At 50.0% G+C, this 24,834-nt stretch overlaps 1 protein-coding gene across 1 annotated transcript; it reads left to right on the forward strand.

Moving 5' to 3' along the window:
* Nucleotides 1–2,194: 2,194 nt before the first annotated feature.
* On the forward strand, nucleotides 2,195–11,319 carry LOC125029933 (mucin-2-like). Its single transcript, XM_047620122.1, has 7 exons — nucleotides 2,195–2,371; nucleotides 2,869–2,901; nucleotides 3,877–3,934; nucleotides 4,135–4,139; nucleotides 4,438–4,567; nucleotides 10,629–10,665; nucleotides 11,145–11,319. The coding sequence occupies exons 1-7, from the start codon at nucleotides 2,195–2,197 to the stop codon at nucleotides 11,317–11,319; spliced, it is 615 nt and encodes a 204-aa protein (XP_047476078.1).
* Nucleotides 11,320–24,834: the final 13,515 nt, after the last annotated feature.

Consider the following 24,834-nt stretch of genomic DNA (forward strand, 5'->3'; position numbering starts at 1 on the left):
AGAGAGAGATAGAGAGAGAGAGAGAGAGAGAGAGAGAAGAGGGAGGGAGAGAAGAGAGGGCGGGGGAGAAAGGAATGTGAGAGAGAGGGGGGAAGAGGGAAAGATAGGGGGGGGAGAGGGAGAGGTGGAGGAGAGGGAGAGGGAGAGGGAGTAGAGAGAGGGAGGGAGGGAGAGGAGTAAAGGGAGAAAGGAAGGAAAGGGGGAGAAAATGGGAGAAAGAGGAGGGAGAGAGGGGGAGAGAGAGAGAGAGAGAGAAGATAGAGATAAGAGAGAGAGAGAGAAGAGAGAGAGAGAGAGAGAGAGAGAGAGAAAGAGAAGAAAGAGAGAGAGGGAGAAAGAGATGGAGAAAGATTAGAAAGAGAGGGAGGTAGGAGAGAGGGAGAGAGGAGGAGAGGGAGCGAGGGATTGAGAGCGTGAGGGAGAATAGGGAGAGAAGGGAGAGGGGTAAGGAGTGAGGGAGTGGAGAGAGAGAGACGGGGAGGAGAGAGAGATTTGGATGACGTTAGATCTGGGCAGGAGGAGGGACTGGAGCGGGGGGGAGGAGGAGAATATAGGTAACAGGACTAGGTAGAGGTCGAGGGAGATGGAGAGGTCGACGAGCGGAGAGGAGAGGAGAGGGAGAGGGCGATGCGAGAGAGCGAGAGAGAGAAGGCAGATAGGAGAGAGATAGAGATGAAAGATATCGAGAAGAGAGAGAGAGATAGAGATAGTGAGACGAGAGCTCGCGTCTCGCGCTCGCCTGGTCCGCAGACCATTGAGCTTTTTGCCGCCGGGTGTCTCTTCCTTGCGCCTTGTAGAGCGGTGGCCGCGCTGTCATCCGCTCCATTCCGCTTCATGAATCTCCCACTCCCGACCCTGGCCACTCCAGTCACTAATAACATCTCCACAGGCTCACAATGTTCCACTCCTGCCCCTACCCCTCCTCCACCAACCACCACCACCACCACCTACACCACCACACCCGTCACCCCCAACACCCTCCCCCTGCTCCACCACCAACACCACCTCCCACCCACCACCACCTACACTCCACCACCACACATCCACCACACCAACCCACATCCCACCCCCCCCCTCCACCCCGCGTGCCGCAGAGCCACCTCGTCCATAACTCACAGGCAATCTGCTTCGTAGCCAACATTAACTACATGCGCGAAGTCACTTCTTAAGTCATCGATTCAAGCTAACGGTAACAGATTACTTGGTCCTTGTCATTGTTTCTTTTTATTTTGCATACAGTCATACAGAATTTTTTTTCTCTCTCTCTCTCTCTGGTCACTCTCTCTCTCTCTCACACACTCTCACAACGCCTCTTCACACCTCCCTCCTTCGTCTCACTCCCTATCTCTCGTCTCCTCACCAAGCTATCCGTTCCTCCCCCCACTACTAATCTGTTTATTCATTGCCTCCCCTCCCTCGCCATCCGTCTTTTCAAACCCCCCCACGCACTCTCCTCCACTCACCACACCTTTACCCCCCCAATTTCATCACACTCCCCCATTCCATGGACCCGCATCGCACATCGTCCTCCCCCCCTAACACCCCCTCCCCACACCTCTCTCCTCTCTGCCCTCTCCACCCCTCTCCGTTCCATCCTCTCATCCGTGTCCTTCTTCTCTCTCGCTCCAAACTCTCACCTACGATCACTACTCACCCACCCCACGTCTCCATCTCCCACCCAACGGGGGGGGGGGGGGGTTACACGTCGCATCTACCCTCCCACCCTTCCAACTTTACTGCTCTCACACAACTCCCGACCTCCACCCCACCACACCTCCCTCTCCCACCTCCCACTCACCCCCCGGCACTCCCGGCAACCCTGCAGCCGTCTACACCCCACCTCCACATCGATCTGAACTGCTCCCCCACCACACCGGCCACACGCTCTACCAATCTCCTCCCCCCTCCTCCTCCTCCACCTACCCCCATCTTCAACACCAACCACTCCCCTCATCTCCTCAGACTCACTCCCCCCACTCTCTCCACACTCATAGCCCACCTTACAGACAGCCCGTCCCCCTACACCTCTCGTCAACAGTTTACTCCCCTCAGCTCTCCTCCTCCTCCACATCTCCAGCGCCCACACCCGCTCACACGCCTCCCTATCGCCCCACTAGCCACCCCCCCTCACCCAACACCTCCTTACTCCTATACACGCACCCACCCAGACACCCCACCTGCCCTCCCGTTTACCATGCCCCACCCACCTGACGACAACTTACTACCTGACACACTCACACCAAAATCCACGCACCCCGCCCCCACAACAGCACAGGCACACCCCTCTCGGCTCACAACACAGGCGGACACAAACTCCCTCCCACACTCCCCTCCACCAGCATCCCCACTTCCATACTACTTTAAACCAACCGTAAACTTACATTTAACACCACGACACACATCACACACTACGCGACCCTCCCACAGCCCGCGCTCCATCTCCCAGCGCTCCCGATACACTCTCCTCTAAAGGAACAAACCAACAAACCTATCTCCACCGTCATCTCTCTTTTCCCTCTCGTTTTCACACTCTCACTCCGACTTCGACGCACTCATCCAACCCCGGCAACTCTACCCATCTTATCTCTGCACCCTACACCCTCTGGCTCATCCCCTCCCCACTGGCTCGGCCTACAATCCTCCATCCCTCGCCTTTTCCTCTTCGCCTCTCCCTATCATAGTCACTCTTTTCAACTTCATAGACATCTCTGTTGCAGGACACGCCAAAGTCTCCTTTTCAGGAACTCACCCCCTCTTCCCTCGCCCCACCCCCACTTCCGTCTCCCAACCTCAACTCCTCTACCTCCAACACCCCCTCCCAACTAACGTTCTCTCACACTCTCTATCAAAATCCCTCTCCTCCCTTAGACCGCCGATCATCGTCACACCGGCCCCTCCCCGGTTCGTCCTCCCCGTTCCCTCACTCTCGTCTTTCATCTCTCTCTCACTCTCTCTCACCCTCCTTCCTCTCCTCCTCCTATCTCTCACCCAACCTTCCGACCTCCCCTATCTATCTCTCTTCTCCCTCTCTTCAAATCTCACCCTCTCCTCTCTGGAGTCTCCCGCACGTCACGGGGGGGGTGGTATCTCTCTCTATCGTATCCTCTTCTACTCTACTCTCTCCAATCTCCTACTCACTCCCTCCTCATCTCTCTTCCCTCACTCTCCTTCCCTCCTTCTCACCTCCCCTCCCAGCTCTCCCCTCCCTCTCTCACCTCACTACCTCTCTTCTTCCCGACCATTATCGCTCCCTCACTTCATCACTACTATACTTCATCACCCGTCTGGCATCCCTCTCGTCGCGACTCTCTCACTTTCTCAATCTCTCTATACTCTCCCATCGGTATTTTCTCCCTTCGCTCGTCCTTCTCTCCCGTCTTGACCTCTCTTAACTCTCTCCTCCGCACCTCTCCTCTCCATCCCCATCCTCTTCATCCTCGGGGGCTTGGGTGTTGGGGACCTAATCTCCCCACTCCCACCACTCACACCTCCCCTTTAGCCCCCTCTGTCTATCTCCTCGCCAGCGTTTCTATCTCAGTGACCTCAAACCCCCTTCTCCCTCTCTTCCCTCGCCCCGCAGCTCCTCCCCATCTCAAGACCATACTTCCGGAAACTCAATCCGTCTTCTATCTGATGTCCACTCCTTCTTATTCAAAACATTCTTCTCCTCCGCACAACGAATCTCCCTCCTACAATCCAATCTCTTCGCAAACTCTCCCGACCTATTCCACTCCCATCTTCCTCTCTCTTCCTCTGTGTTATCCTCTGATACTCGCCCTACTCGCCGACCCCTCAATAACTCGACTACTGACGTCCGACTACCCAACACCACACACGACCTACCATCAAACACCCCATATCTCTCCAACCCTCTAGTTGACGCCCCACACCAAACCACACTCCGTTTCACACCCGTTCTCTGACAATTCTCTCCGTACGTACTCACCGAACGCTCCCACTCCGCGACTCTCTTCACACCACACACAATAGCGTCATCACGCCGCGCCCACCCCCTTTCCTCCCCTCAACCGTGCCCAGATCCCCCACCTAAACCAACCCCTCCTCATCGACCACCTCTCCCTCTTCAAATCCCCTGCCAACCCTCCACCTCAAACTCTCATCTTCTTATCTCAGCACTCGTGCTCCTCACTCCCCATGTCTCAATCGTTCCTATCAAGACCTCTCCCTTCTCACCCTGTCACATTCCTCTCATCATCTTTCTTCTCATCCTTCCTTACGCTCTCAGTCTCCTCTCTCCCTCTCTCCTCGCCCCCCTTCATATTCTCTATCCTCCCTTCCAAACTCTACTTCCTCACTTTCTTGTCCTGTCTCATCTCTGTTCTCTCTACTCCAAACGTCCGAAACGGGACTTACCACAACACGCTCCTCATCCTCTCTCTTCCATCTCTTCAACTCTGTCAATTTCTCCGCCACTAGCGCATCCAGGTCAACGCCAAAATCTCTCTCCACAACCTCATTCTCTCACGACTCCTCTTCTCACCAACGCTAGAGCTCATCTCACACCCTCCCGAACACTCCAACAACGAAGACTTCTCCTCATTCCTCCGTATTCCTCCTCGCTTCTCCGATCATTCCTCCTCCCTCAAGACACCAGTTTTCTCATCCTCTCCTCATCCCTCTACCTCAATCTTCCTCATAATCGTCCTCTATCTCTCTCCCATCTTCGGGAATCTCACTCCACCTAGAATAAGCTCTCTCACCACAACCAATCCTCAGTCTTATTTTCTTCAAACTCACCCCCACTCTATATCTCATTCACGCAATCTCTCTTCCTCGTTCTCCTCTCTCACTCTCCCATCATCCTTCACTAACTCATCCTCCAAATAACCTCATATAATAGTCTCACTCTCTTATGCACTACTCTCCTCAAAAATCACAAACTCTCACTCTATCCTCCTCCTCTCCTCCTCTCATTCTCTCACCTCTCCCCTCCTATTCTCCAGTATCTTCACGACTAACACGACTAGCTCGCCTTCTCCTCCAATCCCTTCTACGAACTCGCCGCAAAAATTCCTCCAATCTCTACTCCTCTCTGCCCCCCCCCCTCCTCATCATCTCTTCCCAACCTCGCATTCCACTCTCAGCGTCTCTCCTCTCGATCTCATCTCAAGTCTCATCCTCTCCTCTCTCCCATCTCACACATCCTTTCCTCTCCGTCTCTTCTCCTCTCTCTCTCACTTCCTATACATCTCCTCCTCTCATGAACACTCACCATCTCTTAAGCAATCTCCAACCTCTCGGCCTTCTCCTCAAATCATCTCATCTCACGACTCTCTCTCTATGCCCTTTCTCATCTCAATTCTTTCACCCGTATCTCCCCGCCCATATCTATACTCTCCCCTCACATCTCTCTCTTCCCATCTCTCCCCTCAAGATCCCTCTCTCACTATCCCCTCCTCCCTCCCGCCAGTCTCCCCCAGACTTCTACCCCACCGATCTCCCCTCTCCGTCTCTTCACCGACCCTCCTATATCTTCTCACCCTCCGACTCCCTCCTCCTCCCTCCGCTCCTCCTTTCGCCTCTATCTCCTCTGCATCTTCACACTCTCCCCATCCCAACCCCCGAATCTCCGTCAACTCTCCTCCGCTCATTCTCCGTTCTCCCGACCTCAAATCTTCCATCTCTTCCCTCCCCCACTCTGTCGCACTTCATTACCTCCTCTATCACTCTTCATCTTCATTCCTCCCACCCTGATGTTCTCGTCCTCCTACTCCTCTCTCTCTCTCTGATGCTCTCTCCGCCTTCTCCCCACTCTTGCATCATCATCTCTTCTTCAATTAAATCCTTCGCGCTAACCACATCTACTCTCTCTCTATTCTATCTCTTCAAAATCTATCCTCTCCGTTACTCTCCCTCTACCATCAACCATTCACAAACTAAAGCTCTCCCTCTCAGCCACTCCTCCCCTCTCGCCTTCTAATCATCTTTCTCATCCCCTCTCACACACTCCTATCCGTAGTCATGTCTCCCTCCAACTCTACAATCTCCTGCTAACTCCTCACTCTCTCCTCTCTCCTCTGCACCAACTCGCTCCTCTCGTTCTCCCCCCTATCTCTATCTCACAAACTGACTCACTATTCACAAACTCGTAAATCTCTTCTTTCTCCTTCAACCCACCTCCTCACCTCTAGTCTCCCTATACTTCAGTCTTCCTCCCTCTCCCCATATCAACGATCTCCTCATTCATCCCGCTTTCCTACCTTTTATCTCATCCGTCTCGACGTCCGAGTCTCTCCTCACCTCCCCCCCCCAATCTTATCTCTAGAGGAATCATTCTCTCTCCTCCAGTATCCCTCTCGTCCACCTTCTCCTCTTGTCTTCTATACCATCCTCGTCCCTCCTCATCTTCTCTCCTTCCATTCTCCTCTCTCCTCTCTTTCCGTTCCTCATACATCTCAATCCTCCACTCTCATTCCTCTCCACACCTCTCCTCCCTCCTCCCGGATAACGCACTTCTCACCTCTTCCTGCAAGTCTCTTCTCGCTCGTCCACCTCTCTCACCTCTCTCTTCACTTCTACTCTCTCACTCACTCAATCGCACATCCATCTCCTCTCCCTCCTCTCCTCCTCGTCTACCTATCTCTGTCTCCTCCATCCCGCATCTCCTCCTCCCAAATCATCTCCACTCGTGTCTCTTCCCTCTTCACTAGTCATCTAAACGATCTGATCTATCTCTCTCATCTTACTCTCGACTCTCTTTCTCCATAGGTCCAATCTCACTCTCTCATCTCACTCAAAATCTCATCCCCATCTTTCTCAATATCTCAATCTCGTACTCATCTGCTTCTCTCAACTCTATCACCATCTCTCTCATTCTCCCTCTCTCGATCACTTCATGATCCTCAACCATTCTCCCCTCTAACTACCCCCAGTCTCACTCTACATCCTATCATTCATTCTATCTTTTCTCCCCTCTCTCGACCACTCTCCGTCATCCTCTACTACTCCACTTCTCCATCTCTCCTCATCTCGTAGTCCTCTTTCCCATCGTCAATCTCACACTCACTCCTCCACACAGTCGTCGCGATCTCTCCTCTCATAAACCAACTCGTAAATCGTTCTCGTTCTCTCAATCCCCCACTACGTCTCCATCATCCTACGATCTACATCAGTCAAGCACTCACCTCTCCCTTTGATCTTTCTCCCTCTCCTCCCCTCTCTCCTCATCGCTCTCCCACTACACCTCCATCCATCTCCATCCTTCCATAAGACTCAATCGTACTCTCGTCCCCCCTCCCGGTCCTCTCCTTCTCCAACTCATCGACTGCTCCTCAACCCCCGCTCTCTTCTCAACTCCCCTCTCTACCATGCTCGTCACTCTTTTCTCGCTACCAACCCCATCTCTCTCCTCTCTCCCACTCAACTCAACCCCTCTTCGCTCTCTCTTTAATTCGATTATAGTTTTTGCTCGGAGTAATTCGCACAACAATGTCGTTTAGGGTATTTTATTCAAATCATCACAACGAGAGGCAAATCCTGCAAATGTAACAACTTCAAACTTTTAAACTCAAACAAATAAACACATACCTGTTACAGAGCAAAACTATAATTATCAATACGGAATAAGAACCTTAATCAAATGTCTGTATTTAGTGTGCGCGGTGCTTGTATCTTCGTCCATTCAGCGTGAGTGCATGACGTTAGCATTTACGAGTGCAATGTAGTGAGCAAGTACGTGTGCAAGTACCTGTCGTGTAACGGGATCATGTACGTGTCCATTCACTTGTAGCAACACACGGATGCGTTAGCAAAGCCGTAGTTACGGCGCGCGTGAGGAGGGGATGGGACCACGCGTTCAAAGCATCCATTATAGAAACTGTGACCTGCTCGGCTAATAATTAACATGGCCCAAACCAGCAGCACATAGAGCTCTTCCACTGCGTTGCCCAATTCTGGTAATGTTAACAAAGGCCCGAATTCACGTCGACAGGGTGGGAGCGAGACCCTCTCTTCCCCTTCCCCCAAACCAATTCTTTTTATTTAGTTATAAGGTTTAACTTATTCTCTTTTATTACAAACACCGTAATTACTAAGCTTTGAGCTTTATTTATGTCCTTTGTCTTAATCAAGTTATTTAACTTTTTTTTCTATTTATATATTTTAGTTAATGATATATCAATCTATAATTATATACATTGTTTGATTTTTTTTCCGTTATAAAGAGTCTTTTTAATTTTTTTTTTGACCCTTTATGGTTTTTACGTTTTATATTTTTACCTTAAAAATTTATCCATTCAAAAAAAAACCATATCCTTAAATATTATCACCAAAAAATAGCCACCAATCCCACCACAAAAATAAAATAAACATTGTTTTAAAATCAAATACACATACCCCATTTCACATTTTAAGTCCCTAATACGAAACAAATAATATTACAGATTCTTTCCCGTCGTCCCCACTTCCCTTCTCACGGCCCAACCTCCGCCTTTGCTCGATTCTACCTTCCCCTTCACCCCCTTCCACCGCCCCCTTCACTCCCTTCTGCCCCCCCCTTCCTCCTCCTTCTACACCCCCTCCGACAACACCATCCACCCTCCCCTATTACATCCCTTCTACCCCCCTTCACACCTTTCGTCACCCCCTTCCTCCCAATCCCCCTTCAGAACCCTTTCGCCCCTCCCCCCCCCTCACCCCACATCACACCCCTTCCACCTCCCCCATCTACTCACAAGCACTCACCAACCCGCCTCTCCCCTCCCGCCACCCCCACAATCACCCACGTCCCCTCCCCCCCTCCCTCCCCTCACACCTCACCACACCCCCTCCCCCTCCCCACCCTCCCCTCTTCCTCCCTTCCCCCTCAACACGCCACACCAAGCCATATGCACCCCCAGTCACTCAACTCCTTAAAACTACCCCACCCCTCTACGCGACAGTGTATGCATAATCGCGAAACATATCTCAAAATATTTAATGATAAAAAAAAAAAAAAAAAAAAAAGAAAAAAAAAAAAAAAAAAAAAAATTAGAGACGTGTGGACGTCAACACCCACAACCATCACCAAGACAGCAAAACCCTCGCAGTGGGATCAACCACACAAGAAAAAAACATACAGAATGTAGTCAACAACAAGAAACGGGATATCAAACCCATCTCAAGAATCCCCAACCAAGAACCTACAAACAAATATCCTCTGAACCAACCGTCAACCCAATCCCCTAACAACTACGTGGCAAAAAGCTGCCTGAAGAATTTAGTACCCCCCTAAGCTAAGTCTTAACCAAAACAACATACCGCATACGTTGCCTGTAGTATGAATTCCATAGACCTCCCGCCCCCCCCCCCACCCTCCACCCCCACACCACCCCCGCACCCCAACACACCCACACCACACCCACCCCCTTTTGCAAGGCCCTGCAACGACCATCGAGCTATCGCTCTGTCGCTCGCGAGCACTATCTCGCTCGCTCTCTCCTCCTGATCGCGCTTCTCTCCTCCCTCGCTCTCCTCACTCTCTCACCACTTCTCTCTTAATGCGCGGTCTCTTTCTCTTTCTCTTTCTTCTCTCTCTCTCTCTCTCTCTCTCTCGTCTCGCTCTCTCTCTATCTCTCTTCCCTCTCCCTCATCTCTCTCCTCGACTCTCTGCTCTGCGTCTCTCTCTCTCTCTCTCTCTCTCTCTCTCTCTCTCTGCTTCTCTCTCCCATCTTCTTTCTTTCTCTCTCTTTTTCTCTCCATCAACATTCGAAGCCCCCCTCTCTCTCATTCTACTCACCGCCCTCCTTTGTTCGTCGCCTACCCTCTCAACTCACACCCTCATCCCCCTACCCCCTATGACCAGAGACATCCTCAGATCCCTCAACCCAACCCCACCCTCCAACCCCCCCCGCCCCTACCCAATATTCACCTCCAACACAACCCACCCCACCACCCCCACTCCTTATTTCTTAACTTCCCTCCTTTTCATGTCCTTCCTTTCCTCCGCACCCCCTGCATTTCCTCTTCATTCCACCTGCTTCCTTACCCCACTTATCCCTTTCCCCTTCCGCCTTCCCCTTTTTTCCTTTTTCTCTTTTTCTCTCTTTCTCTTCTCTTCTGCTTCTCTCTCCTCGCTCTCTCCTCCTCTCTCGCTCGTCTCTCTCCCTCTCTCTCCTCTCTCTCTTCGTCTCCTCTCTCTCTCTATTTTTTTATTTTCTCTCTTCTCGCCCCCCCCTCTTTCCCCTCTCTCTCTCACTCCCCTCTCTCTTCTCTCTCTCTCTCCTCTTCTTCTCTTTCTCACTCTTCTCATCTCGCTCCTCTCTTCCCCTCTTCTCTCTCTCTACTTCTTCTCTTCTTCTTTCTTCTCTCTCGCTTCTCTCTTCTCTCTCTCTCTCTCTCTCTCTCTCTTCTTTTTGTCCTCTCTCTCTCTCTCTCTCTTCTCTCTCTCTTCTCTCTCTCTCTTCTCTCTCTCTCTCTCTCTCTCTCTTTCTCTCTCTCTTTGTGTTCCTTTTCTTTCCTTTTCTTCACTTTCTTTCTTTTCTTTTTTCTTTCTTTCTTTCCTACTTTCTTTCTTTCTTTCCTTTCTTTCTTTCTTCCTTTCTTCTTTCTTTCTTAACTAAACTAAAAGCAACCCAATAGAACCCCAGTCAAACTATTGTATTATCCCCCTATATCAAATAAACCAACAGCAACACCTATCACCCCTGTAGTGAAATTCATGTCCGGGTAAACCCACCACATGCGTCACTTGCAACGTCCCCTCCTGACCTCACGCAAGCACGACTCTCACGTGTCTCCAACACACATCATCCCCCCAACATCCCCTCGTTGCCTCTTTACGAACTTGAACTGCGTTCCGCTGTCCCGCCCCGTCTCGATCGCGCTCGTCGATCGTCTCGTCGCGCGCGCGCTCGGATCCATCTCTCTCTCTCCTCTCTCGTCTTCTCTCTCTCTCTCTCGACGCTCTGTCATCAGCGTACCTCATTTCTTGTTCTTTCGCTCTTTTCTGCTCGTTTCATGTTCTCTCCTCGCCGCCACCACCCCTCGCCCCATCCCTCCCGCGTCTCCACGTTGTGCTATTTTGCCGTTGCCCCCCCCGCTCCACCCCTCACTCTCTCCACTCTCTCCTTGCGCCCTCCCATTCCGTCCCGTCCCCCTCAAACCTCTCCCCTTTCCTTCTCTCCCCCCCACCCGTCACCCCCCAGACCACTAACCACCAAGCCCTCCAACTACCAATACTCCCACCCCCCAAAAGCCCTACCGCCCACCCATGACGGCAACGACATCAGATCCATGCAAACCACATCCTCTGCTCCAGAACCGACTACAAAGCCAAAGACGTCCGCGTATCTCGCCTCGCAAAAACTAACATACAACTGAACCTCACCTAAACTTCCCACCCCTAGCACGCACTCCTTACCGCACGTATACCAAGACCACCACCGACTCAATACACAGTCAACCTTCGCGACAGGCTTCGGAGATCGGCGACTGACAACATAAATAGCACTAGAAAGCAGAACACAAAAGAGCAGAAACAAATGTTGGGAAAAAAAAAAGCCCGCTTCATTTCCGTGAGAACAATACGCAACCTTGTAATCATCTTCCCCGAAATTACACTGTTTTGCCAGCGGGAGAAATTATAGCCGGCTGACCAATGGCGCGACACTAATTTGCATAAGCGTGGCTCCAACAACCGTCACCCGAGTTTTTACATAAACGATTTACTACGACATCCCTTTGCTGCAGAAAACACAAAATGTTGCAATAAGTAAGTAAGTCGTAATCCCCTTTAGCTTTTCCCATGCTAAAAGCTCCCACTCACTCAATTCTAGGTACCATTCCATTATCAATTTTATCTCTTTGACTAAATCATAATCTACTTTGCGCTATCACGGCCTGTTCCCTTTCCGTTTTCCATGTTCTGTTTATTCTTTCCTTTTACTCCTCATTCTGTCTCTTGCATATCACCCATACCCAAACCCATACATGAATCTCCTTCCACCTATTTTCTTTTCTTCCTTTCTTCTCCCTCTCCTTTTCCTTCTCCTTCTCCTTTTCCCTCTCCCTCTCCTTCACCTTCTTCTCTCCCTCTCCCTCTCCCTCTCCTTCTCCCTCTCCTCTTCCTCCTCCTTCTCCTTCTCCTCCTCCTCCTTCTCCCCCTCCTCCTCCTTTTCCTCTTCCCTTCCCCTATTCCCCAAGGTCAGCCGCCACGTACAATGCTCGAACAAAGGAAGGGGATCCGCACTTCTTAGGATCGCTCACGTACTCCCCGCGAAGATCTCAGCCGGCGACGTCGAATAATGCACGAGCGTCTTATTCATGTCACGTCTAATTACATCACGTCATGAGGGGTCATGTCCAAGATGCGTTTCCTTTTCTTCGAGCGTCTAAACGCCTACTTTACATCAGCACCCAAAGCAGGCCGTTCTGGGAGCCGGGCGGCCGTCGTCCGTGATCTCAACACAAAGCTTTACAGACGCGACGTAAAACCCCGGTGAAATATCAGTTCAACGCAACCTCACGTGGACATCCATCAACGCTTATTCCATCTTCGCTCCTCCATTCATCAATCGCTTCGGAGCCAAACGCTTCCATTACACACCCAAACAGTTATTACGCCACGCCCACTCGTCCTCCCGCGCCGCATACACCACGCCCACAAGCCCGAGATTCTCAGCCACTTCCATCCCTTTGAATCCTACAAGCTGACGTCGCTCGGGCTGGGAGTGACGCGGGCGACATTTCCCCTTAGGTCAAAGATCACGCCATGGGGACGACCATAAATAACAGCGATGCGCCTCGGCACCATGCCAGGATACCATGTCCGAAGGGGAGGAGGGGGGGTACAGGGGCTCAGGACACAGAATCCTTGGGACTGCGACGCTCACCCTTCCCTTGCTATTTCATTCCGTCCTTGTTTATATTTGCAAAGCAAGGTTTTTTTTTTTTTTATCAAAATGGTCTATACTCGCATAGATGATCGTATCATCATCCCCTTCATTCTTCCCCGATTTCCCTGAGAACTCTGGCATCTTCAACTGATACGGCAAGTTACCACCATCATCACAAGCCCAAGCAATCGCATTACGACCCCTTGGCCACAGTAACCACCATCATTACTTTCATCACCAACATCTAGAAGCGGCTTATGCTCTGGTCTTGGAATTTCCCTTCCTTACACATACACCTGCTCCTTGACCCCTGATGGCCCTTCCATTCCTCCCCCCTTCCCTCATCCCACCCTCGCCGCGGGATTGTCCCCTTTTGGCTGTCTGAATGCCTTTCTGTCTGTCTGTTTGACTCCAGGCTTTTTCTTCCTTCCTGCCCACGCATCCTCTCTCTCTCTCTTCATCTTTCTCTATCTTCTCTCCTCACTCACTCTCTCTCAACATCTCATCTAATCATCATCATCTCCTCTCCATAAAAATCTCTCTCTCTTCTCAATCGGAGCTCTCTCTCTCTCTTCTCTCTCACACTCATCTCTCTGTTCTCATGTCCATCTCCCTCTCCCTCTCATTCATCTTTCCCTTCTCCCTCTTCGTCTCCCTCTTCGCCTCCCTTGATTCTCGCTCTCAATCTCGTTTTCGTTCTCTTTCTCCCTCTATTCCTCACCCGTACCCATCCATCCTTTATTCCTTTGCTCACTCACTATCAACGCATTGCCACCCCCTCAACAAGTCGCCCTCAACTCTTTCTCGTCTCCCGCTTGCTCCTTCCTTCTCACCCCCTCCTCCTCCTCCCTCTTCCTCTTCCTCTTCCTCTTCCTCTTTAACCTCTTCCTCTTCCTCTTCCTCTTCCTCGTCCTCTTCCTCTTCCTCTTCCTCTTACCACCCTCTTCCCTCTCCTCTTTGGCCTCTACCTCTCGTCTTCCTCTTTTTCTTTTTCCTTTTTCTTTTTTTTTCTTTTTTCTTTTTCCTCTCTTTCTCTTTCTCTTATCTCTTTCACCTTTCAACTCTTCTCTATCTCTTTCTCTGTCTCTGTCTCTTTCTCTGTCCTCTTTCTCTTGTCTCTTTCCCTGTCCTCTTTCTCTGACTCTTTCCTCTGTCTCTTCTCTTTCTCTTTCACTGTCCTCTTCCACTTCTCCTCTTCTCCTTCTCCTCTCCTTCTCCTTCTCCTTCTCCTTCTCCTTCTTCTCCTTCTCCTTCTCTATCTCCTCCCACCTCACCACCTACCCCTCACTACCCACCTCAACCTCGTCGCCGAGGAAATCCACATTCCCGCCGGTATTTCAAAATGAAAGAGGAGGAGGGCCGATACCCTATAGATAACATGATCTCAGATTAAAGTAAAAGGGGTAGTATACAAACAAGTAAAAGCACCCGAAACGTGATAAAGATGAGAAAAGGATATAAAAGCCAAATCAACAAACAGAAGGAATTTGACACACAAAAAATACAACCACGAAGGCACCATAACAGTAGCCCAAGAAAAAGGTAAAGGTACCACTATCAAAAAGTTAAACCCCAACAAGAAGCCCATAACGTAAAAACTAAATCCAACGCGTTATCAAGTAGGCTCTTCCCTATCTCCCCTTTCCGAACCCCCTCTGCCTCACACATGTCCCCCCCCCCCACACTTTCCCCAGGAAAGCGAGTTAACTGACCAGCCGCACGGTATATTCTTAGCCCAGACTTAAGTAAATACCTTCCCCCAGTAGCGAATTATTGTCCAAGAGGCGTAAGAAGGAGTTTCTCACCAGTATTTAGCGGTCTGCGAATACGTGTTGCGAATCGTGAACTGTGAATCGTTTATTCCAATCCACTCTTACTCCCCCCCCCCTAATACTACCTTCCCACCCCCCCCCCTCCTTTTCCTCCTTTAAACTTCAAAATGCATTCTATGCCTCTTCCTCTCTCTCTACTTACCTCTTTCTCCTTCAAGTTCTCTATTCTTTTTTATCTATATCCTACATTTCTACCTTCCTGACCCCCTCTACGCATGCCTTTATCCTCTTCGTATCTTCATCTCCCCTTTCCTCTCTATCCCTGTCCCCATCTGTTCCTCACTCCTGTTCTTTACGTACATCTACACTCGCCCACTTTATTTCCTTCACTCTCTGTCTGTCTGTCTGTCTGTCTGTCTGTCCTTCTGCTGTCTGTCTGTCGTCTGTCTGTCCAGTCCTGTCTTCCTAGTCTTCTGTTCTGGGCTGTCTGTGTCTGCTATGTCTGTCCCCTATGTCTGTTTATGTCTGTCTGTCTATGTCTGTCTGTCTATGTCTGTCTGTCTGTGTCTGTCTGTCTGTCCTCCTTTCTCTCATCCTTCTCTTCCCCTTACTTTTTCCTTCTTCCTTACCTTCCTTTCTCACTTTCTCCCTAGGCCCCCCACTCTCTCCTACCCTAACTCCCCCTTACCCTCGTACTTCGTTTCCTTCCTCTCTCTTCCTTCCCTTCCCTCTCTCTTTGTCCTTTATCCCTACTCTTTCTCTCTTTCCATAATCATTTACATCTGTCTTTATTTTCCTTGTCTCAATTTCGCTCGTCCCTCCTCCCTCTCTCTCATTACGTCCCCTCCCATCCCTCCCCTCCCCTCCTCCCTCCCTCCTCCTCCCTCCCTCCTCCCCTCCTCCTTCCTACACCTCCCGTCCCTCCCATCCCTCCCTCCCTCCCCCCTCCCTCCCTCCCTCCCTTTCTTCTCTCTCTCATCTTTCATTCCTCTGCCTCTCCTTCTCGCCCCCACCTCTTTCACCAGCTCACACTCACACGCCTTTAACCTCACACTCTCATCTCCATCCGCCCGCGTTCTCATCGCTGTTTCCATCTACATCTCTATCTTCGTGTATTTCTCTTTCTCTCTCCCTCCTCCTCGTTCTTACTACTTATGTCTGTTCTTAATTTCTTATAAAGTTATATGCTCTCTATTATTCTTTCTTCACCTTATTTTTCTCTCATTATTACTTTTCTTTTAATACTTCTTCTTTTTCTTCTCCTCCACTCTTCGTCCTCCTCCTCCTCTCTTAGCCTTCCTACCCTCCTCCCCTCCTGCTCCTTCCCTCTTCCTCCTCCTACCCCTCTTCCCCCCCTTCCTCATTCTAACCCTCTTCTTCCTACCTTCCTTCCCTCTTCCTCCTCCTCTTCTTCCCCTTCCTCATTCCCTCATTCCTCCCCCTCCCCCTTTTCCTCCTCTTCCTACTTTCTATTCTCCTTCTTCCTTTTCCCGTCCTCTTTCCCCCTCCTTTTCCTCTACACTTTCCGTCCCCCTCCTCCCCCATCGATCTCCCTTCCCTTGCCCCCCCCCCCCCCCCCGCGAGGAGAAGCAACGGCGACACCAATATCAAGAACGAGCATAAGGGGGAAGAAAAAACGACCGAGGATAAGAATACGAGCCGGGGAGTCGGGATAAATTCCGGCCGGAAAGAAAACCGACCCCGAATAATAATAATAATGAGATGACCAAGGAATAAGAATACGTAGAAGAATAAGAACGTAACATCTCGGCTCGCACAAAGAACGCGGCTCGCTAATTAAAGCCCGCCTCTCATCCTCTCTCCCCTCCCCCCCGCATTCCCCAACCCCCCCTCCCTCTCTCTCTCTCTCTCTCTCTCTCTCTCTCTCTCTGCCACCTACCCCCCCCCCCCCCCCCCGTCCTCCACTACCTCCTCCTCCTCCCCGTAAAGCACATTCCTGAACTTTAAGATTTTGGAATCCATACTCTCTCTTCAGACACTGCACCCGCCACCCCACCCCACCCCATTCCCATTCCCAGCCCTCCCCATTCCCATTCCCACCCCACCCCCTCGCCGCCGCCTCCAGTGATGGTCATTAACACCGACGGCTTAGCATGATTTGGCCGGCCTGGATTTGCCAAGACTTCCGTACTTGGGTTTCGCCTGCAAGGTTTGGTTTGTTGGGTTTGCATGGTCTGGCTTGCCTGGTTTGACTTGCAAGGTCTGGTTTGTTTGGTTTGGTTTGCAAGGTTCTATTTGTTTGGCTTGGTTTGTCTGGTTTGGCTTGTGAGGCTGAGCTTGGTTGGCTCGTAAGGTTGAGATTGACTGGCCACATCAGCTCTGCCTGGCTTGACTTGGGCTCCTGAGACGGAAGAGCTTGCCTCGCCTTCGTTCGTTGCTCGAGTCAGGCCGCGAGGCTCGCCGTGGTTAGGCAGAGTTAGTGGTCCCGCTCGGCCCCAAAACAAGGCTTGGCAAGGCTTCAAGTCCACTTTACAGAGCGCAGGGCTCTTTATCCTGGAACCCGGGCTTGGCGGCGGATAAAGTGGCTTTGACGTGACCTGGCATGACTTCCTTTTGGCGTGGCATGACGTAGCCTGGCGTGGCGCGGCATAGCGTGGCAGCGAGTCAATACCTTCCGCACAAACACAAGAGAGACCCCTACTTAGCGAGATCAATACTGGACCAAGAGAGCCCAGCCTTTCACTATGGCGGGAACACTTGAGATCATGCTGGACACTAACTCACAACATGTCGTCCTCCACTTCCTCCTCCTCCTCCCTCTTCTTCATTTCTCGCCCTTCTCCCTTCTCCCTTTATCGCTTCGTCATCTTCTATCTTCTGTTTTCTTTACTGATCTCCTTTTGTTCGTATCTTTCTTTCTTTTTTCAATCTTTTCCATCTCTATTTCTTTTCTTCTTCTTTCCTACGAATTACCAATCTGTATTTGCATTTCCCCCGTTTTCTTTTCCGTTCTCTTTCCTCTGCGTGTCTCCCGTTCTCTCGCTTCCATTCCCTCCTCTCTCCCACTCCGCTCTCCTCTTCCCTGCTCTCTACTCAAGCTTGCTCTCCTCGTCTTTTATTTTCCAGTCTCCTCTTTTCGCCATTCAATCTTCCCGTCTGCTCATCGTCTCTCTCTCCCTCACCCCCCCCCCCCCCTCAGTCACCCTCTCCCTCCTCCTCCCCACCGCGGCCACGCCCCCCAACCTTGTCCTTAAACTTCAAACGCGAGCAACAAGCAGCACGGAAAAACTACCCGCAGCCAATCTATTCTTTCAACGGCGCCGATTTATCGCCGTGTGGTGGGCGCGGTGCATGTGCTGTATCGGTTACTGTGGCATTAGACCTAATTGCTCGGCGCTGTTAAGCCGTTAGGACTGTTTCCGCGGCGTGACATGCAAGGGATGGCATGTAGGCTCGCCTTGAGGAGTGTTTTTTTTAATATTCAATTCACACGGGTATTAAGACATAGTGTCACACAATGTCATATAATGTTTATAGTATCATAATACGCTTCAACTGTGAATAGTGTTGCGCCGCCATCTAGGTTATGTGATATGTAGTAAACTCTCAAAGAGTTTCCGAGCGTCACTCTGGATGACACTCTTAGACGGGGTCAATACCATACCAGATGGGCACTCTCGAGCGCTGTCATATCACACTAAACAGCACTCTCGGGCATTGTCACAGCACAGCGAATGGCACTCCAGAGCGCTGTCATGTCATAACCCTCGCCCCGCCAATCTGACGCAAGAGGCTTCCTAAGCGGCAACCAACAGCGCCACCGCGAAGGGCCCCAAGCAGGCATCGCGGCACCCACGACGGCACTTTAAAAGCGGCATCCTGGGTGGCACCACGCGGCGGCCCATATCAGTGGCAGCAAGATGCCTTCACTCCCATGAGCCGAGGAGGTGGCACGGTGCAGTGTGGCGCTCGTATTGATTATAACTGGCCTCCCCCCGGCGGTATCTACACTAAGGATCGTAGCGTAGATATTATTTCTGGGCGGGCGGGAGGGACTTCCGGAGAGGGCACGAGCAGAGGCTGCGGGAACCGTCCGGCCCTTTCCCACTCACACTTAAGGGTGGGGCCCACTCGTCCTCCCTGTCACACGCGAGGGTGGAGGAGGAGAGGCCCACTCATTCTCCCAATCACACTCATTCTCCCTGCCACAAGCGAGGGCGGAGGGTGAGGAACCACTCATTTTCCCACACAGTCTCCCTGACATACATGAGGGCAGACGATGGGGGCCCACTCATTTTTCCTACTCATGTTATCTGACACACGAGAGGACAGAGGTTAGGGACCCCCACAGTTTCCCATTCATTCTCCCTGCCACACAAGGGCAAAGGGTGGGGACCCACTCACCCCCCCCCCCCTTATTCTCCCTGACACAGGCGCTCAAAGCCCGGTGCGAGACAAAATAGAAATGCATACGTTCATCCTAGCGCCGATATTTTTCCCTATCAAATCCGTATCAAAAGACACCTAATCAAATTTAGCATCAAAGTTTTCTACTTCATTTTTTTACAAACTTGCAAATAAATCAATTTAAATATAAGTATGGAACTGAAAAGAAATAAAAATAAACAAAATACAAAAGTATGTGCAACAAAATAACCAGCAAAGTATGTGCAACAAAATAACCAGCAAAGTATGTTAACAAAACACATCATGAAAATATACTTATATCTCTCTTTATCAGCCCGAGCCGAGCGCCCTGATGCAAATCCTCCCCTGACCTCTGACCATTACCGAAGTACACGCGAGGAAGGCTCCATCCTCTTTCATGACGCCTCGACAGAACCTGACCTATAACATGGCAACCTGAGGCCTGTCAGGTGATAAGGTGAGCCATAATGGCGTGAAATATGTAAGGTGAGAGCTGTGTTAACAGATAAGACGCACTTGGTAAGCTGTGTTTACCCATGATAAGCTGTGTAAGTAGTAGGTGTACTCCAGTGAGTAATACTTACAGAAAGCTCTTATGTATTGGCTTACACGGTTCACGATAACAATTGTGCTTATAAACATTGTTAACCTTGTTTGATACAACACACAGGAAACTTACATGTGTTGCGACAAATTGCTGCGGTCACGAGAAAATACAATTCAAAGAAAATAAAAACAAACCAAATAAAAGAAGGGAGAATATCACCTATGACGTCAGACAGGCTAGTGACCTGAGTCGACGAATAATTCACAAGCGGTGATTGAGGCCGCGGAATAACATTATGTCCCCGGGCCATTACAATAGGTAATCAATGGCCCGAATTAGTAACGCGACGGATCTGCCTCTTGGCATCTTCCCCATTCAGCCCCCCCCCCCCACTTCCCCAATTCCCTCTATCGCAGGCATCAATGAATGGTCGACGCTCCCCCCGCCACACCCGCCATTCTTCTGAGTACACCCCCCCCCCCCCGCGTCTCCCCTCTGGGTGCATTCTGACAACGTGCTACCTCAAGTAGAGAGTCCGTCGGCTAGTCTCCCTCTACATTTCTTTCTTTCCCCCCTCTCTCTTTTTCCTTCGTTTCTTTTCTCTACTCTTTCCATACTTCCTCTATTTATATTTCTTTCTCTTTCTCTTTCTCTTTCTCTTCTCTTTCTCTTTCTCTCTCTCTCTCTCTCTCTCTCTCACTCACGCACTCTGTCTCTCTCTCTTACTTTCACTTTCACTCTCACTTCACTCTCACTCTCACTCTCACTCTCACTCTCACTCTCACTCTCACTCTCACTCTCACTCTTACTCTTACTCTTACTCTTACTCTTACTCTTACTCTTACTCTTACTCTTACTCTTACTCTTACTCTTACTCTTACTCTTACTCTTACTCTTACTCTTACTCTTACTCTTACTCTTACTCTTACTCTTACTCTTACTCTTACTCTTACTCTTACTCTTACTCTTACTCTCACTCTTACTCTCTCTCTCTCTCTCTCTCTCTCTCTCTCTCTCTCTCTCTCTCTCTCTCTCTCTCTCTCTCTCTCACTCACTCACTCACTCACTCACTCACTCACTCACTCTCACTCTCACTCCCCCTCTCAACTCCACAACATAGGCGCCTCTCCATGCTAAGGCCTTATGCAAACTTCGAAGCTTAAAAGTTCCGCAGATAAAGCAAAGTACGAACTTTAAAATACAATGTTTGTTTGCTACCGCACCAACTTTGAGAGCTGTTAAGATTCCGAGGCGGGTCCCCGCACTCAGACCAGACGTGTTAATAGAGAATTCGGGTCAAGAGTTGATATCAGGCAACTTGGACGCCACGATCTGTTACTAGAGAACTTGTGACTACTTGCTTTACAACTTGCATCAGACCGACTCGGGCGCGGACTGCAGCACTAGCTACGTCGAAATGCGGAATAACCCCCGCAATCAAACCTCCACTTCCTGTTCGCGTCCCAGCTCCTCCTTTTCATCCACCTTCGCTAACGCTAAACCTACTGTTTGCATTCTCCCCCTTTTTATATTTTGCTCCTCCTCACCCCATCATCATCATCATCTCTTTTTCTCTTTCTTTTTCTTCACCACTTTCCTTACTTCCTTCTTTCCTTGCCCTCCCTGTACTTCCTCCTCCCGATCTATCTTAATTCAAGATTAATGTTCGGCGACATTTCGAAAACGTCATCCAAGCCCAGATGTTCTAAAATAGAGCCCCACTCCTTTGATCATCTATCGTAGAGGGGAAAATTTCGTCTTTTTGGGGGGAAGACCTAAGACAAATTTCCTCAAGACGAGGTTCTAACTTCTCAGGAGTTTTCACAGGCACAGACCTACGAAGTCACGGATAAGGACTGACAACACAACATCCCTAATCCCAATGAAACGCCCTCGGGAGCCACCCCTGCGAACGGGAACGCGTCTGCCAGGCATGTACAGTGGACACAATATCCTCTTAAAATGGTGCTGAGCTCAATTCCCGTCGCCAGTGTGAAGTTCGTTACTGACGCGTTATCAGCCGGTTTAGATATATGAAAGAAAGAATGAATGAATGAATGAATGAATGAACGAATGAATGAATGTACGTATGAATGAACGAATGAATGAATGAAAGAGAGAGAAAGAATAAAAGAAAAAGTGGGTACGAATCGTCTGACATAAATAGACGATTCCCCCCGCTCGATAATACACTAGAGCGACATTTCGTGGATTCTTTTGCAAATATTTGTTAGAACGAGCTTTCATCGCTTGTATATATTGCCATCTACGACATTCTCTTCATCCTCTACTTCTTCCTTGTGTCTCTCTTCGGTCTTGATCTTCTCTTTCGTTGGCTGATTTTCCTGCTTGACTTGTCCGTCTCTCCTTCGCTTTTCCATTTACTCATCCGCGCTCTTCTCCTTCCTTTCCTCTGCCATTTCTTCTCATTCCTCCTCCCCTTCTTCCACTCGTTTCCCTTTCCCTTCCCCTTCCTCCATCCCTCCCCTTCCCTTTCCTCCTCCATCCCTCTCCTTCCCTTTCCTCCTCCATCCCTCTCCTTCCCTTTCTTCCTCCATCCCTCTCCTTCCCTTTCTTCCTCCATCCCTCTCCTTCCCTTTCCTCCTCCATCCCTCCCCTTCCCTTTCCCTCCACCCTTTCCTCCTCCATCCCTCTCCTTCCCTTTCCTCCTCCATCCCTCTCCTTCCCTTTCCTCCTCCCCCTCCCCTCCCTTCCCCCTCCCATTCCCTTCCCCCTTCCCCTCTTCTCCCATTATCCGATCGATACGTTTGGCGCCGATCAATAACCTTAATGTTCGCTTTCCCCATTGTCGTCGGAACCTTCTGAATGTAGAGGCGTCTGCTTTGTTACGACAAGAGGGACTATGAATGTAAATATGAATATGAGTGTGATTATGAGTGTGATTATGAGTGTGGGTATGTGCGTGATGTGGGTGTGAGGGATTAGCATTGGTAAAAAAAAAAATGTGGGTGCAGGCCTAAGTAAAATGTAAAGCCATATGAATGAGTGTGACAGTAAACATGCGTAAATCTGGATGTTAGTGCACGTATGAGCTAATTGCAACGGTAAAGACAACGTAACACTGTCGTAACTGCAACTAGACACCAACGAAACAAGCAATTACATCAACTGCACAAAATCCTAGCAGTGCAGTCAAAGCAGAGGAGGAGGAAGGACACTAAGGATTAGACAAATAAGGTCAAAACAAGAAAAGAAGAGAAAAAAACTGATCTGATACACGGAAGACTCAGCAGCGGCGGAAACTGTAACCGACCCACCAAGCGTCCTGGCATCAAATATTTACCGGCCTTAACCTAACCCTCCGTCCCTCCCTCTCTTCCTCCCTCTATCCCTCTATTCCTCCTTCCCTCCCTCCCTCCCTTTCTTCATCCCTTCCTCTGTACGTCCCTCCCTTCATCTGTCCCTCCCTCCCTCCCTCCCTCCCTCCCCTCCCTCCCTCCCTCCCTCCCTCCCTCCCTCCCTCCCTCCCTCCCTCCCTCCCTCCCTCCGTCCTTCCCTCTTTCCTTCCCTCCCTTCCTCCCTCTGTCTGCTTCCGCTAACCTGTACCAGCCTACCTGTGTGGGATTGTCGGAGGGGAGGGGGTAAGGGGGTGAGGGGAAGAGTGGATGAGGGGACGAGAGGGAGCTGGGAGAGGGGGTAAGGGGGTGAAGGGGTGAGGGGAAGAGTGGATGAGGGGACGAGAGGGAGCTGGGAGAGGGGGCGAGGGAAACGGGAGAGGGTGAGAGGAACACGAGGAAGTGAGGGACCTGAGGGGAGAGGAAGGCTAGTGATTCCTGATGATTGAAAACAAAAGATGTCTCTTTCCAAACACTTTCTTTCTTTCTTTCTTTCTTTCTTTCTTTCTTTTCTCTCTCGCTTCTTTCTCTCTCTCTCATTCTCCATTCTCATTCCATTCTCCCTTCCATTCCTTCTTTCTTTCTTTCTTTCTTTCTTTCTTTCTTCTTTTCCCCCTTCTTCTCTCCTTCTCTCATTTAAACTTCTCTCATTCTCACATTCTCTTCATTCTCTCTCTCTCATTCTCTCCTCTCTTACTCCTCTCTCCTCTCTCTCTCATCTCTCTCTCCCACTCTCTCTCTCTCCCTCTCTCTCTCTCCTCTTCACACCACTCTCACTCTCACTCTCCCTCTCATCTTCTTTCTCTTTCCTCTCTCTCTCACTCCATTCTCTGCCTCTCATCTCTCATCTCTCTCCCCCTCCCCTTTCCTCATTCTCATTCTTTCTTTCTTTCTTTCTTTCTTTCTTTCTCTCATTCCTCTCTCTCTCTCTCTCCCCTCTCTCTCACGCTCTCTCTCTCTCTTCTCAGTCTCTCTCTCTCCTCTCTCTCTTTCTCTCTTCTCTCGTCTTTCTCTCATTCTCTCTTTCTCTCTTTCTCTCTCTCTCTCTCTCTCTCTCCTCTCTCTCTCATCTCTCATCTCTCTCTCTCATTCTCATTCTCTCTCTCTCTCTCATTCTCATTCTCTCATTCTTTCTTTCTCTCTCTTTCTTTCTTTCTTTCTCTCATTCTCTCTCTCTCTCTCTCTCTCTTCTCTCTCTCTCTCTCTCTCTCCTCTCTCTCTCTCTCTCCTCTCTCTCCTCTCTCTCTCTCTCTCTCTCTCTCTCTCTCTCTCTCATTCTCATTCTTTCTTTCTTTCTTTCTTTCTTTCTTTCTTTCTTTCTTTCTTTCTTTCTTTCTTTCTTTCTTTCTTTCTTTCTTTCTTTCTTTCTTTCTTTCTTTCTCTTTCCCTCTTCGGGTTCTAAAATATCTGCGAACCCTCCCACGCGTCTGGAATCCTCTCCCCTTTTACCTCCGATATCCGCATCACCCGCCGCAGACTCGGGGTACAAATATCCACCATCCATGTTTTATATCCCGACGTTTATCCCAGCCGATCCCCAGTCGTCTACGAGTCCCGTTCGTTCGGCGGTTTAATACCAACAACAAGTTTATCCCATGCGTTTCCTCTCCCGACCGAGCCTCTCGCGGTGACTAATCCAGTCACACCTAAATATAACAAGGAAATCGATATGTACCCGACAGCAATGTTTACTCCGTTACTGAATCAACCTTGAGCATAGCGTTTCTCTTCTGGCTGTTTTTTTATCTTTTATTTTTTATCTTTTATTTTAATTTTTGCCTTTTTTGAAGGGGGGGGGGGGTGCAAATTACAAGAATAGGAGAAGAAGCGATAAGAAGGGAAAGGGAAAGAGAGAGTAGCGCGGGGTTGAGGATAATAATAACGACCATTGATAAAACGAAGAGAATGAGGGGGATGGAAGAGACGATACGAATGAA

This window comes from Penaeus chinensis, chromosome 10, assembly GCF_019202785.1.
Source record: "Penaeus chinensis breed Huanghai No. 1 chromosome 10, ASM1920278v2, whole genome shotgun sequence".
Taxonomy (NCBI): domain Eukaryota; kingdom Metazoa; phylum Arthropoda; class Malacostraca; order Decapoda; family Penaeidae; genus Penaeus; species Penaeus chinensis.